This window comes from Rhopalosiphum padi, chromosome 3 (genome assembly GCF_020882245.1).
Source record: "Rhopalosiphum padi isolate XX-2018 chromosome 3, ASM2088224v1, whole genome shotgun sequence".
NCBI classification, from domain to species: Eukaryota; Metazoa; Arthropoda; class Insecta; order Hemiptera; family Aphididae; genus Rhopalosiphum; species Rhopalosiphum padi.
The window spans coordinates 63,310,315-63,326,863 of NC_083599.1; the positions used below are offsets into that span (position 1 = coordinate 63,310,315).

General features: G+C 25.9%; 2 protein-coding genes across 2 annotated transcripts; one reads left to right on the top strand and one right to left on the bottom strand.

Annotated features, from left to right (window-relative positions):
- On the bottom strand, window positions 1-7,833 carry LOC132924084 (calcium load-activated calcium channel). Its single transcript, XM_060988173.1, has 5 exons — window positions 7,538-7,833; window positions 1,351-1,428; window positions 1,102-1,276; window positions 894-1,038; window positions 1-349 (listed from the first exon to the last, which is right to left on the bottom strand). The coding sequence occupies exons 1-5, from the start codon at window positions 7,596-7,598 to the stop codon at window positions 257-259; spliced, it is 552 nt and encodes a 183-aa protein (XP_060844156.1). The 5' UTR covers window positions 7,599-7,833; the 3' UTR covers window positions 1-256.
- A 548-nt stretch (window positions 7,834-8,381) lies between these two features.
- LOC132924083 (mitochondrial import inner membrane translocase subunit TIM44) lies at window positions 8,382-12,364 on the top strand. Its single transcript, XM_060988172.1, has 6 exons — window positions 8,382-8,727; window positions 9,567-9,739; window positions 9,805-9,938; window positions 10,027-10,166; window positions 10,230-10,336; window positions 11,548-12,364. The coding sequence occupies exons 1-6, from the start codon at window positions 8,683-8,685 to the stop codon at window positions 12,173-12,175; spliced, it is 1,227 nt and encodes a 408-aa protein (XP_060844155.1). The 5' UTR covers window positions 8,382-8,682; the 3' UTR covers window positions 12,176-12,364.
- Window positions 12,365-16,549: the final 4,185 nt, after the last annotated feature.

The window sequence follows — 16,549 nt, forward strand, 5'->3', positions numbered from 1 at the left end:
TAACATTTACATGCAATTTAATAATGAATAAATTATGGTAAATATTGCATATTCATATTTTAATTTTTGATATTTAAATATCAAATATGAAATTATATATCATTTAGTTGCATTTAGCTAATAATATCATATAACATCTTACAAAAACTTATAAAAGTACAAATATAATTTCATTATTTTTTTTGTAACACAAAAAAAAAAAAAAAACATAAATTGGTCTTTTATATTAATACTAATTTTTTATGTTCAAATAAATTTATTTAAATTGTTGAGGTTGCGGTCCAAATAAGCCACCACTTTGTTTATTAGCCATTCTTGATGGAGCAAATCCTAATAGTTTTTGAATATTCTATAATAAAAAAAAAAACATGTTACATTATTTGAATGTACAATAAATACTCAATCATAAAACAACTAGATACCTAACTCTCTTCCTTTCAACAATTTGGTTATTTTAAGTATCTGAGCATTAATATGATGTTTTATTATTTAAATGGTTATCGTAAATTAAATAAATTCCAAAAGACCTGAGATGTTAATACCAGATTGGAATAGAGGCTAGCTTACGCACAAGAAGTATGAGATGAATTGATTGGTTTTAGAAGTAGAGCCTAAATGGCTCGTAAAAGTTAAATAAAATATATAGCCGACTATATTATAATAGAGCAACTCTGATGTACAGTCACTATAAACATGATGGTAATGTTTACATAAAAATACCATTACTTTTATTTTGATAATAAAATATGTTTGATATACATGTTTAGTATGAGCTACACTAATTTTGGTATCACTCTGCCTGTAATATGCTGTATATTATCGAATTGCTTATCTAGTTGTTTAATTGTCAATGAATAAATATTACATGATTTTAATAATGTTTTTAAACTTACTTGACGAATTGACATGGTACACAATATATACAGGAAAATAAATGAACATTCTGTGTAATTATCACCTGGTAAATTTCTGTGTGATAATCCCTGAACCCAGGAAATGGGTGTAAAAGGTAATCTTGCTACAACACGTCCGTCAAATCTATGTAAATGAAATATTTTAAATATCTTTTGTGTGTCTAAGAAATTAACAAATAAAACTCACATGCTATTGAACATGCTCAATAATGCTGTAAATGCAAAACCAATGGCAAACATAGACTTCATTTTTACCATTGATAAATCACGATTATTAATTTTAAGTTTTTCCTCAACACGTTCAATCTTTTTCTTTTGTTGTTTGTCGACAGAATCTCCATGAGCTTCTTTACGTTTTTCAACTAAAATGAAATTAATAGTTTTCCAACAAATTATAAAGATATATAATATGTTTTGTTAAAGTTTGAAAACTTACGTTTTTTACTAGATTTTTCAATTTCTACTTTTAGCTTTTGATATTTTTCTGTTCGATATACTAATAACCATGTTAAGCCTGCAAAACATTAATTTTATAAAAATTTTAAAAGTTCAGATTATAAAAACACTAAACAATTTAAACTATAATTAAAGGAAATTAAAAGTTCTTATATAATGAATTCAAATTTAAAATTATCAAACTTTGTGTAAAAATTTTGGACACGACAATTTAATTAGGGTTTATAAAAGCAAAAATCCTAATGAATAGTTAATATTACTTGAAAAATTAAATTTGTTCATGTATATACAGAATAATTCACAATAAGAACACGTTACACCCGCATGTGTTGTCACTGTCTTTCTAGTGTACAATATACATCATAGCAAATTTGTACTCAGCAAAACACATTTTATGCTGTTAGCTTTAATATTTGAATAAATTTACCTAATATCAAACTTTAAGGTATTATCTAGGGCAGTGTTTCCCAACTGTTGTTCCGCGGAACCTAAGGGTTCCGTCAGCCGATGCCAAGGGTTCCGTGAGAAATTTGAGAAAATATATATTAATTAATAATAATTTTGATTTGAACATTGAAAAGCTAGAAAAATTATACGGGGGTTCTACAAAACGTTCAAGCTCCTGCAAAGGTTCCGCGAGTAAAAGAAGTTGGGAAACACCGATCTAGGGCATCTTAAATGATTTTATTGATATAATCATTTTTAAGCAAGTTATGAGCATTTTAAAGTTGTAATATTTTACATAAATTACAACTTTAAAATTACAGCATACATTTTTAATTTCACAATCTGGAGCAAAACATTTTTTCGTAGTATTTGGATCTATCAAAATCAAATTCTGGACAAGTAGTTTTTTAATTATAATTTATCTATGTATTTAAAATTTAAATGAGCGGAATAATGGTCTAGTTTATAGAGTACGTTTGTATCACTCCGCCCTGCTCATCTACGCTTTAAATACCTACTTATAACTTTTAAACTTATCGTCCAAAACTTTTATTTACCAAAGTACTCAAAAGAATATATATTTTTTTTAAAAAAATAACACTTTTAATTACCTAAAATTATATAACAAAAATATATTTAAAATTTTCAATAATTTTTGATAAAATAATGAGTAATTTATGTTAAATAAATCACCCAGCTTAAAAAGTATATGAAATATTATTATATAGGATACAAATAATAATTCACTAAACATACCTACTTAATTTTCTAATGATATTACTTCATTTTAAAATAGTGAACATATTTAATGCATTTTATTACAAAAATTTGAGTTTTTTAATTTTCATTTATAATAAACTACAAACACTTGTTCGTTGTAATTACAATTTTTAATTACATACACAATAATTTTATTATTGTATATAAATTATAAATTATAACTCATGTTATAATATCATTTCATATTTTAGTTACTAATATAATATACAGGGTGTAACAGGACTATTTAACAAATATAGTAATATTTGTAATGGAAATTTGTCAAATAGTCTTGTTACACCTTATATACTTCACAAACGCAGTACTTAACATGTATAACCAAATACAAAATACAAATCAATCGATACATGACAAAGTCAATATAGATAGTAAACAATCACTAACATCACGTATATTTTATTTAATACATTTAGTTTAATTAATAATGAAGAAATAATAAAAGCAATAAAAATACTAAAAGATGACTCTTCTTCTGTGTTAGATGGAATTACAGTAGAAATATTCAAAATAAATACACATTAATTAATAAAATCATGGCTCTACATTTTTAATTTAGTTGTCACATTGTTTACTATTCCAGAAAGTTTTAAAATGTTAGTAACAACACCAATATTAAAAAAATATGACAAATCCAACATTAAAAATTATCATCTATTCTCACAAATATCAAATATTGTTAAAGCTTTTGAAAAAATTGTTAAAACAGAATTAGTTAATTATTTTTAAAATAATAATATACTAACATATATTCAATTCAATTTTACACCTGTTAAAAGCACTGAACAAGCAATTGCTACAGTATTAACTATCAAGCTACATTTATAATTCTTCTTTTGAAAATAAAAAAAAATGTGTAACTGTTTTTTTGGATCTAACAAAAGTATTTGATACTATAGATCATAAAAATGTTACTACAAAATTTAAATACATTTTGTGTTATAAGGAACAGCTTAAAAATTAGTAAGGTGATATTTAAAAAATAGAAAACAACATGTTTGAATAAACAATGAATTAAGTGAATAAAATTCAATAATATGTGATGTACCTCAAAGGACTACTCTATCATCGCTCACATTATATTTTATTATTCATAATATCAACCACCAAATAAATGATTTTAATACACATGCACATGATAAAGTAGCTTGCTATGCAGACAATGTAGTACCTTTTGTAGGGAGGACAGTCTTAAGATGAGGTTTACTAATGTTCATACTAAATTGAAATATATTCAAAAATGTTTATGCAAAAATAACTTGTATATTGACTTGGAAAAAAAATTACCACATATATAATTAATTCTAATCAACCAGATAAAATATATCTGTGTACATGAGAATAATTGTGTAAATCAAAACTTATGTATAAGCCAAACTTAAGTAAAACTAGTTAAAAATTGTAAATATTTATGTACAGAAATGTGTCATAATCGTTGATAGAATGACTATACCAGTGGTTGTCAACCTTTTTGGGTCCACGGCTCCTTTTGATTTTGAAATAAAATATACGGCTCCCATACGAACATTTAAAATAAACAAATTTACATTACTTATAATAATTTTAATCTAACTTTATTTAATGATAAACATGTAATTAGGTATTAATAATAGGAAACATTTTTTTACATACAATTAAAAAATTAATACATTAATAATAATTTTAATTTTTAATGGGACGGCTGTGCTTGTTTTTGTTGCATTAAATCATCAAATCGTGGGGTAAATTTTGATAGTGCGATTCTCATTTCCTTTTCGGTATTTAGTTTTCCTCTGTATTTACTTTTGATAACTGCTAAGGCCGAAAAACCCGTTTCACATAAGTATGAAGAAGCAAATGGAATTAAAGTCCTGATAGCCTTATTGGCTACGATCGGATATTGCTTCTTCATAGCTATCCAAAATTCTGGTAAAGATAATGAATAATGATACAATTTATTGCCGAAATTTTATTTTTAGTTTCTATTGCGAACGCGGCTCCCTTGATAATAACCGGCGACGCCCCTGGGAGCCGCGACGCACAGGTTGAAAACCCCTGGACTATACTATGAAACTTGTCACAAAAAATTAAGAAAAAAAATGTACGCTTTCAAAAATCTAACAAAAGTTAGAGTTATATATTAATAGAATTCATAATTAATTATGATATTTCTCTATGAAGAGGTATGTATGAAATGACTCTAGATCCATTAAAAAAGACTCCAAGATAACACACAATGATATTAATAGACAACCAGAAGGAAAATTATTTTACAAAGCTTCGGTTCTTAAAATAACTAAAAATAATTTTACTTTTAAAATTAAACACAGACATAATTGATAATACTAGACAAATATTGAAATACCTAACATCAAAATAACAACCATGTATAATGTACAAATAATTAACACAATCCACAAACTTATTACAACAAACTGCCATTAAAATTTAAACACAAAATTCTTAAAAACAACGCTTGCCAAGTCAGAGAACGGCATGTAAATTTTCTTGATTTTCAATTTTTAGAAATTTGTTAATTGTAATGCAATATATATGTATAATGTATTTTATTTTCATTTAGTGAGATAGATCTCTGAAACCGGAGAGGGGATTTTGTTGTTTAGGGTCTTGTTAGATTCACATTAGCTAGGAGAAGTGCAGTGAAGATTTTCAGAACTTTATCTTTTATAGTTTATTCACTACAGAGCTTCAAAAAAAATTAAAACTCATTTTATTGGGCGTTTTTTTTATGTTTTTCTGCTTTATAGCTTTGTAGTGAGTTAACAATTGAAGATATAATTCTGAAAATCTTCACTGCACTTCTCCTAGCTAATGTGAATCTAACAAGACCCTAAATAACAAAATCCGTTCTTCAGTTTCGGGAAATTTACCACATTAAATGAAAATCTAGCAAAAAATAACTATTTTTTAACTGTATAAAATTAAATAATTTTTTTTGAAAATTTTTAATCTCACATTCTGTATTTACTTGATAATCCCCTTTTAATGAGCTGTCAATCAACTTTTTAGCTATAATAATTTTGAGAAAATTTAAAAAACAGAAATTTTAGGACTGTTCATGCCGACGTGGATTCAAATCGTTATACCGCTTGGGTGTGATATCTCTCTCTCTCTCTCTCAATAAAATTTTATGTTAATGCTAGCTTAATTATCCACCTACTCATTACAATTGATAGCAGATGATCATTTGAGTAATTAATAGTTATTAATAGTAGTATAGCTTTACATCGTATTATTTTAGTAAATAATTTTATATGTAATATTACATTATAAATTAATAATACAATACATCAATCATAAATCATATTAATGATTTAGTTATACTAGAACAATTTATTGTAATTGATATTTGATTAGTTGCACTATTTGTCTATTAATTCTTTTTAAATGTGAACTCATGGGTCCTCACAAATATTTTGAGTAGGGCCCATTATTTGTTTGAAGATTAAATAAATAAAAAGTTATAGAAATGGCAAGTGTATTATTTACAGTTTTAGATATTAAAAATCAATACATTCAATTCAAAAATAATTAAATTACTTTTGTTTTTTAATTTAATTTTTAATATTAAAATATATGATTAATTTTACATAAAATTCAAAAATTTAGAAATCATTTTTAAAATAATGCAATTAATGAAGTAATGCAGTATATTAAAATATGTACATTAGTATGAATATTATACTAAATTACTAAATTACATATGAATACGTATTATAAATACAAAATAACACACATTAACAAATATTATAAATACAAAATAATTATCTATTGCATAATAAAGATTATTAATCAATTATGATCAACTTTAAATAAATAAACTATTTTAATGCTATTTTTATTGGTACTCAATTGTGTTGATTATTTAAGAGGACACCATACCCGTATGTGTTGTCTGTCTCACTAACGTACATCATAACAAGTTTTCGTTCAGCAGAATACATTTTGTGATGTTAGCTTTAATATTAGAGTAAATTTACATATTATCAAATTTACTCTAATATTAAAGCTAACATCACAAAATGTATTCTACTGAACAAAAATTGTGTTATGATGTACATTAGTAAGACAGAGACAACACATGTGGGTATGGCATCCTCTTAATATAAAATAAACTGTTGGATTTTGATAAGATGATAGTCTGAAGTCTACACTATCTAAAAAAAACCTTATCATTGAAACTAATAATTACATATATTATTGTAATAATTATATTACTTACAAATAACATGGTTTAACTCCTTAGAGCCATGGAAAATATATTTGAATAACTAACTACTTAATAATTAAAAATATTAATATCAGTACTAGCGGTAGCTATAGTTGATGTAATTAAATAAATATTTCATACTTAAATATAATGTATATAAATGTATGTACCTCTACATAACATTTTAAAACTGTAAATCATTAGAATGTATTTCATGTACATATCTATGCATTATTTTACAAAACCATTTATGCATTTTTAATAACAAATTATTTATTTTTTTTAAATGCAATCTTTATTAGTAACTTTAATTAGTAGTTTACTTGTAAAAAATTCATGTTTATCCAGTATAAAATAAAACAATAATGATCCTTTTATATGTAACATGTATAGATATTGTTTTTAACAGACTAGATAAATATAATTTTAAAAATCAAGCACATGATAACAAATCACTAGTAGTAAGTCTTACACTAATGATATCCATAACACTGATTGTTTAGCTATAATATGTACTGTATATTTGATTTCATTAACACAGCAAACTTTAATTAGGAAATTTGTCACAAACTAAACCACACCTACCCTATGTTAAACATAATATAAAAAGAGTACAAAAATATCATTGCATAAAATCATATTTATCTGCCTCGCATTTGCATCTAGTTCCAAGTTTAAAACAAAACACAAACGCGATAATCGATATACCTACAATTGATAAAGCTAAATTTACCTTCTCCTAATAGAGCCGTACAAATTGAAATAAATACGATGAGAAATGTATCGGACCACATTGTTCAGTGTTCTAATGCATTGAGTGTTGAATAGGTGGTAGGTATTTTCGCGTTAAATTTTGGTTTAACAATTGCGTCTAGTAAACAACCAATACGGAAATTCTGTGAGCACGGTTCCAAGTGTCTGTACTATAGAGTACGAAACATTGAAAGCCGTTCCAAAATGATTCTTTTTAATACGAATATTAACTCGAATTTCTTAAGTTGTAATCATCATTATCGTGATTTTTGTGATTATTCGTTATCATAGCCGTCGCGTTGTCGTGTTGTAAAATATTGATTAGACACGTCTTCCGTCGACAATCGAAACTGTACATGCCATGAAAATATGAAATGCAATAGCCCCTCAAAATCGCATAATTCTCACATTTTTAGCTCGTCAAAATAGTGAGTTATAAAATTAAATAAGAATTCCACACTCGGTTCATACGATCGTATTTTGCCGACCCAAATAAAAAAATTGTAAAATATGGGTATTTTATAAATTTTATTACGATTTTGTAACCAACGTCCGAGCTCATGGAGCAAACGGTTTGCTTAGCCGAAAAGTAATCATTATTTCGTGAACGGGGGCGAACGTGGTTATAGAAGTTACCGTCAGATTCTGGCCGCCCGGTTGGCGGTTTGTGGGAGTAGCGCTGTGGCGGACATTAGGCCGTTCACGATTTCGCACAGTTGGACGATGGATCAAATTGCCGTAAATTTTTTTATTTATTCAGTTTACATCGTTTTTTTTTTATTTTCAGTATTTTCACAAGTTTCGTAGACATTTTTCGAATAAAACTCGAAAATTCGTATTATCGACTTTGTACATGTTATTATTTTTTATACCTTTGTCGTTTTCAAAAATAATTTACGATATAACTTCAATAATGTCACGCCCCATTCGTAATCGTCTGGAAATCATGTTTTAATGTTCCTTATCATGTTTCGTTCATTATCACCTCACTCCAATTCACTTTACCGTCGTCCATCCGGTCCGGCGATCCATGTTTCGTAAATAATAAAACATTTTTTTTTTTTACCCAAATGTGTGACTTTTAAGGATTTATATTAATAAATACAAACACTAAAAACTTCAACCATGTATTCTGTTTGGCGACAGTATCAATATGTCTACAGGAATACAGTAAGTACATTAGGCATATGATAAATTGGGAAACGAAATAAAAATCTTGTTCTTTGAGTATTAGGGTAAATGTGATTTTCTGTGAAAATAATTATATTTAATTGCTTATATTTCTTAATACAATCACTAAACAAAATAATTACCTGTATGTAAATGTCACTAATTCACCATGATATTATACATAATGTAATTATTGATTTAAACTTGGTTTCTTATTAAACTCAAGTTAATACATTAACCAACACATTTAGAAAAAAAATAATTCCTCTAAATATTGTATTTATTTCTTCAATTTATTATATTATATTTTACATTAGTATATATTATATTCTAGATGTTCTGTTTATGACATTCTTATGGGTTTCCATGTTCTTTAGGTAATAAGCTCATATTATTTAAACAAGTTTACTAGAGTTATAAATGATAATGAAAAAATATTATACCTTATTAAAGTAGTATCCGCAAGGACACAAGTTTCTCATGAATCAGTAAAGTTATAATTATAGGGCTACCAAATTTATTTTCGTCTATATTCGTATTCACTTGATTCAAATAATTTTTTTACAAATACTATAGTTTATAAGTTATTTTATAAGTTCTAATACATAACACTTCTCAATTTCTTATGTTTTCTTTAAATAAATTTAAAAATATTGTAACTTTATGCCCGACATTTTTTTTATGTTGGCCTGGGAACCCATGTGAAACCAGTAAAATTGCAGTACTTAGTAGTTAGTACTCTAAGTGGGCGCCACTGCCTAATTTTGTTTTTACTAATCACTTATTTTAGAAATTTTTATATAATACATGAATTTTATTAAACTTATTTTATATTATAGCATTGTGTGAAGTATTATTCAATGTCACCTCCACAAAAACCAAATTTTATCATGCAGCTATTAAATAATATAAAAGATGAGATGTCTAAAAGCAAAGAGATGAAACAAAACTTAAAACAATTTCGAGCTGAAAAAAAGAAATTAGAAGAATCTGATAATTTAATTAAAGCTAGGTAATATAATTATGAGTTATGACTGTTCTATTATTATTTTGGTAACTAATTTATAAACATTTTAGACAGAAATTAAACACAATAGAATCAGAAACATTCAAAGTAACTCAACAAGCCAAATCTGTTGCTAATATCGTTATGGCTTCTGTAAAGAAAAAAGTAAATGAAGCTAGTGAGTCTGATTTGGCAAAAAAAGCAGGTATATTATTAAAATAATTCATAAATTAAAATATTTTATGCGCATATGTTTAAATGTTTTTATTATTAATCATTAATTATAAATTAAGGGCTATTAAGCGGAAGTATAAGCAAAACAGTATTGGAAAAGGGATCTAAAATTGGTCAGTCTGGTCCTGTCAAGACTTTTTCAAGTACTGCTGAAGCTATTTCGGCACAAATTGAAAGTGATACTTCATTAAATTCACATGTAAGTATTTTTATTTTTAATATTCAATATTTGTGTAACAATATTGTTTTACCACTTATTTAGGTCTACAAAGCACCAAAAACTTTGAGGAAACGTTCCGACTTGGGTCATCAGGGAACAGTTGTTCCTAATGAAACAGAGACTGGTATTACTGTTCATAAAGATTCAATGTAAATACATTTTACTTAAGTATTTTTATAAGATAGTTATCATTTAAATATTTTATTATATTATTTATCAGAGATGGCTAACTTAAGGATAATTTTTCAAAAATGTAATTGTAATTGTTTTTGGGTATTTTTACTTCTATACTATGAAGTTTCGTGGACAATAAAAAAATTCTAACTATAACAAAATTAAAATTACATTCATATGCGTATATGTGTATATATGTGTATAATATATAAGTTTAATATTATATTAGCTAGCTGCCCCTGTGCACTTCATTGCCCATTAAAATGGCACTTCTTGTGTGATTCAAACTTCGTTTAATTCATAATACTTATTGTTGGTAGATGAAATGGCATTCCTTTTATACCTTTATATGCGTATTTTATTATTATTTTGAAAATTTTTAACTTGACTATAAATTAATTTATAAAATTGGAAATAGACTTAAACCTTCTTAACCCAAATAACATGGATTTGCCTAGCAGAAAATAAACTAACTTCGCGGTGTTAAATTGTTGTACTAAAGATTCACACATATAGTTAATATATCGTATATATACTATGGTTCTTTAAAATATTTATTTTAAATTATGTCATTTTCATTATATTTAGGTAAAATTTCTCAAGCAAATTACATAATTATTTTATAAAAAAAACTATTGAATAAAACTACGGACTTAAATATAATGGACTTGCATCAAAACAATAATTTCAGTGGACCTCAAATGGGGTCCAAGAATAAATTTAAATATTCTTCAGATCTTTTCTTATTATTGTATCAACTCTATCTAATAATTGTTGCTTAGGCTATCATAAAAAAACTCTAATCAAGATTGATAAATTTATTATTTAATATTATAATATTCATATTCAAATTTTTATTTCAATACTTTAATGTTTCATACATCGCATAGCAAATTTTATTTACACAAATAACATATAAAAGGTAGATTTTATAAAGCAGTTGTAAATCATTTGTGTTGTATGAATCGGAATGTTGATAGACTCTTTCCCATCACCTTAGTGATACCAGTTCATTAAATCTTAGTCTATGAATAAAACAATAACTCTAATAGTTAGTAACCCCTAGGCTCTAATATATAATTATAATATAATATTGTATTATGCATTACAATAAAAATGTATGGTACATTATAGGTTTTCCTCGAGGGTTATTATTATTATTAATGAAATTTTGTTTTGGTTTTAGGCTATATGAAAGTTGGAAAAAATTCAAATCTGAAAATGCATTCATGCAAAAGTTATCTGACTTAAAAGAACGCTATGATGACAGTGATCATGTTTTAGCACGTGCAACACGTTCAGTAACTGATACTTTATCATCGGTGTTTCATAATGCTGAAATGTCAGATGTAGTCACAGAATTGTGTCGTGTTGAACCTGATTTCAGTCTAGTAAACTTTATCCGACAATGTGAAACTGATATTATACCAAATGTACTAGAAGCTATAGCACGGGAAGATTTAGTTATTCTTAAAGACTGGTGTTTTGAAGCTCCTTATAGAGTATTATCACATCCTATTAATGAGCATCGACAAAAAGGTCACCAAACATACTGCAAAGTACTAGATGTACATAATGTGGATGTTGTAACTGGAAAATTAATGGAACATGGTCCTGTATTAATAATATCATTTAGTGCCCAACAAATCATGTATATTAAAGATGTGAATGGGTTAATCATCGATGGAGATCCTCATACTGTTATCAGAGTGATGTATACTTGGGCAATGTGTAGAGATGTAAATGAAGTAAATCCAAGAGCTGCTTGGAAATTATTAGACATAGCAGCAAATTCCAGTGCCCAGTTGTTGTAAACTGTAACTATAAGGTTTAGATTATTTGTGACAAAATATTTTATTTCTCAAATACTCATACTGTTTAAGTAAATTTCTGTTTGATATTTGATCAATTATTGTTCAAAGTTAACAAAGAACTGTATTATATTAAGGTTTTACCTTAATGTGTTATTACTTATTTAGTAAAATTCTAGTTGGTTTTTATTATTTCAATGTGAATTTGAAAAAAATCCTCTACTCTACATAAATTGTCTTTCAACAGCTATTAATATAGAAGTAATCCAGGGAAATTGTATGTACTTATTATTTTAATCAGAAGTTCAATTAGTTAAACATTTATATATCTAATGTCACTATGGTGTCCTCTACAGTCTTAAATCTATTTAATATTATACACTAGATATTAGTTTGACAAAACTAAACTAAAAAAAAAAAAAAAATTAACTAAAACAAATTTCTCTGAAGCCTGACTAGTAGAATACATACATTTTATGTTGTATTATAATTTATTTGATTTATGACAACAAAATTAATATCAAATTAAATTGTTAAATGATACTTTTATTTGTTACAATGTAAAGTTTTTATATATTCTTGTGTAATTTTACTCTAGTTCATCACTATTATGTTTTTTAACAACAAAAGTATTACATAAATAAGTGTTAACAATTCCAAAATATTCAAAATAAATTAAAAATTATATTTATGACTTGAAATTATCTTAGAATATTAAAGGCTTAAATAAAAAAAAATATTTTTAAAATATAAATAAATGAGAAAATTAAAAAAAATAAATGAAATCAAGAAAATAATTATAAATATTTAAAAAAAGTAGTAGTATGCATTTATATGCACATAATTCATAAATATGCTGTATAATATGTTTATGTTGTATATAGAATGGTAATTTACTAATGATGTTTTTCATCAAATGTGTAAGGTTATTTTGAATTTTGAATGGAATTTATTGATGTACAAAAATGCAGTTGTTCAATTTACATTAGCCCTGTTAACTGTTATCCTTATCATAATACCTATTCTAAGATTAATGTGTGTTTTTTAGTGTCAATAATGAATGAAATAATAAATTAATTTTAATCATTAATATCGAGTGCACAATACCACAGACTAAGTGATGGGCTCGTGTGTACAACTTTTCGGCGTTTTCCATGTATATACATATTATTATACATTTATTAGAGGTCAATTTTTTTTTAACTTAGGTCACTGATGTTTTCAGAAATATGTAAAATATTTTTCTCAACACGTACTATCGGCCAAGCAATTATTTAATCGTCACTGATGAATAGCCACACGAGTGGAAAACATACATCATAAACATAATTTGCTTTATACCTAGTTTTGTATGTATCATGATATATATAATATGTATAATATATTTAATATTTATATAAATATATTAATATTGTTTCTCTTGCGTGCAGTAATCGCGTAAAAATATATATACGTCATACATTAACTTGATGGCTATTGGCTGATAACGATGATGAAAAGCAGTGCGTTGCCCTCGCCGGCTATACGGTTATCATGATTTCGTCTATGAGCTGGCGGGAGGTACGGAAAGTAAGTTTTCAGTGTTTTCACAAGTTCACTAGTTCACATTAATACTATTATAGTACAATAATTATTGTTATATTTTAATAGTTACACGCTTAATCTCGTCGTCCAGAGAATTCTATATGCATGTCTCGTTAATCGTTATCGCGCTTTATTTTTATAGGTACAACGCGATAAATTTATGTATATACCTAGTACCTACATGAACGTAAAATCTAACAGGTATGATTCGATATTATAATATTGTAATATAAGAAACTATTCAATATTATTATTTTTAAATAATTTATAATAATTATTACTATAGTAAAATCAATACATTCATTATCACTCTACTCAGAATCTAAAAGACTTACCTACATAAATAAGAGTTATATTATGATAAATTATTATTTTTTTTTAATGTTGAGTAATTTAAAAAAAATATTATTTCATATAACATGAATATTGGAAAAGGAATACATTTAATAATGTATAATATTAACGTTTCCCAATTGTCAATTTATAATTTTTGAAGACCTTTACGTGTTAAATCACTCAGTTATATTTTTTCAAATGAATTGTAATGACAGCTATATAAATATATGGTAATATTACTTATTAGGAATATTGTCTGTTTAAGTGAATTCAAAAAAATATTCAAATTAAGATTTTAAAATCTTCAATTTTTATAGCTAAGGTTTAAAAATGTATTACAATATTGTTCATAATGGAACTTAAAATCTGAAAAATGTAAAAACGTAATTTTTTTTATAGATATTAATTGAAATTAAAATTTGAACGAAGTAACATATTTAAACGATGAATAATGATTTTTATAATTTTCTTATAATTTAATAATATTATTTATAGACTTAAAACTTGTGTGTACATTATACATTTTACTTTACGCCATGATTTTTTTCAAAATATATGTAGATTAATTTTAAAATATTACCTATTCGTATTATGTATTAAACGGGGAATTATCGATTCCGCCGAAACTACCTGTTTAGGAAAAAGGTTTGTATCGATTCCGCCGGCTACCGTTTATAATATCTACATATTGATTCCGCCGGCTACTGTTTATCCCCCTTGTATATTTATTTTAAAATATATACCTACTATATAGTATATAATAAGAATTGTTGGGAGTGTTGGGACGTGGTAAGCAAGGATAATAAATAAATAAGAAAAACGTAATTATTCGTGTATATGTGGACTGTATTCCAAGATTAACTATTTTGAATAATAATTGAGATTTTGAGAATAAAAAATAATTTTTATAAACGGCACGGAGGACGCGTTGCGCACTTCGGTAGTGTGCTTTCCGTGTTGTTCAAGCGACTGACGACGGCTACGTAAATCGATAAATATAATAATACGAGTGTGCGACACTATGCATGTGATGGAGCAATTTCGTCAACTAGATCGATAACGCCGGACGCCGGTATCCACTTACATACTTTTTTAACTACCTACCAAGTTATTTGTAATTTATTTTGATTTTGTCAACATTTTAACTTCAAATGCTCATGAAAATAAATTGTACCGACTACCGATGTATTTTTAGTATTTTTAAATGGGTAGGTTAGGTTAGGTATAAATGTATAATAAAAACGTATGAAGAACTTTGTATTAAATTTTGCGAGCTTTTTGACTCAGCAAGCACTTTTTGTTTGATAATTTATGTAGAAAAATGTTTAAATATTTAATAATTGAAAACTTAAAATGTTTATAAATAACTCAATACTCAAAAAGAGTATCAAAATATTTAGAAAATTATACCACATGTTAGAAATAACAATTAATACAGTTGGTGAGCATTTAGTGTCTACAGTTATTTGTTGTTTAATTAAAAAAATATATCAAAGCGCTCATAAAAAAGTGATTAGACTTTCCTATAAACTTGTTTTCATTACAAGTATAAAAACTTATGAGAAATCGTACATTTCATTTTCAATCTTAGATATGAAAGAACATTTTTATATTTTATTTATTTAAAACTACAAAATAATGAGAAATATTTTCACGATTTAAATGTATATCATCAACATTTTTACATTAAATGTTATTAAAAAATGTGAATAAGTATTTTTGATATTTTTTAAATGATAAATGAATAATCAATAAGTTATAAGGAACTTACCTTGTATTCTAAGATTCTAACTCGCGTTTGCTGATTTAGCACAGACAGTATAAAGAACTCAACATTTTTAATTTAATTTGAGACTTGAGAATAAATTACACATGATAAATAAAAATAAAAGTTATATTGTGCAATTATATGTATATAATATACCTCACATATCTTATATTTTAAGATGTAACAATATATCCATATATTTTCGATATTACCTATACCTACTAATACTAGGTATACACTGATACACTATACACATTACAATATACCTCTCTGTTAATTCGCAATTCGGAAGTTTTGCTACTTTTGTTTCTATTACTTAACAGTACCTACTATATTTTATGATTTATATATTTTTAAAACTATGAATAAGTTCTATATCTAGTTAATTAGTTATAAGTTATAACTAAAGGTCAAGGTGGTTATATTTTAAGACTTTGAGTATAGTGCCATCCCCCTCTTTCTATTCTTAGATATTTATATTATTTTCTAAAGCTTAGTAAAAGTATTCATCGAAATTCATGTGTATTTTTTATAGGTACGTCGTCAATGTTACAATAATGTTCAATAATCTTCGATGAGAACAGAACTGATCCGAGTTCGCATGCATAACCACCCATAATATTATATTTAATGTAAGATACTGGGCGTTACGTCATTGTCGCTGACATTTAGTGAAGACGGAATCAGAA

Excerpts from the sequence above, each read along its gene's own strand:
- LOC132924084 (XM_060988173.1), bottom strand. The coding sequence starts at position 7,598 with ATGTGGTCCGATACATTTCTCATCGTATTTATTTCAATTTGTACGGCT. Across the intron at positions 1,429-7,537 it reads TACGGCTCTATTAGGAGAAG|GCTTAACATGGTTATTAGTA; the intron begins GTAAATTTAGCT and ends AATGTTTTGCAG. Across the intron at positions 1,039-1,101 it reads TTGAGCATGTTCAATAGCAT|ATTTGACGGACGTGTTGTAG; the intron begins GTGAGTTTTATT and ends TCATTTACATAG.
- LOC132924083 (XM_060988172.1), top strand. The coding sequence starts at position 8,683 with ATGTATTCTGTTTGGCGACAGTATCAATATGTCTACAGGAATACA. Across the intron at positions 9,740-9,804 it reads GATAATTTAATTAAAGCTAG|ACAGAAATTAAACACAATAG; the intron begins GTAATATAATTA and ends TAAACATTTTAG. Across the intron at positions 10,337-11,547 it reads ACTGTTCATAAAGATTCAAT|GCTATATGAAAGTTGGAAAA; the intron begins GTAAATACATTT and ends TTTTGGTTTTAG.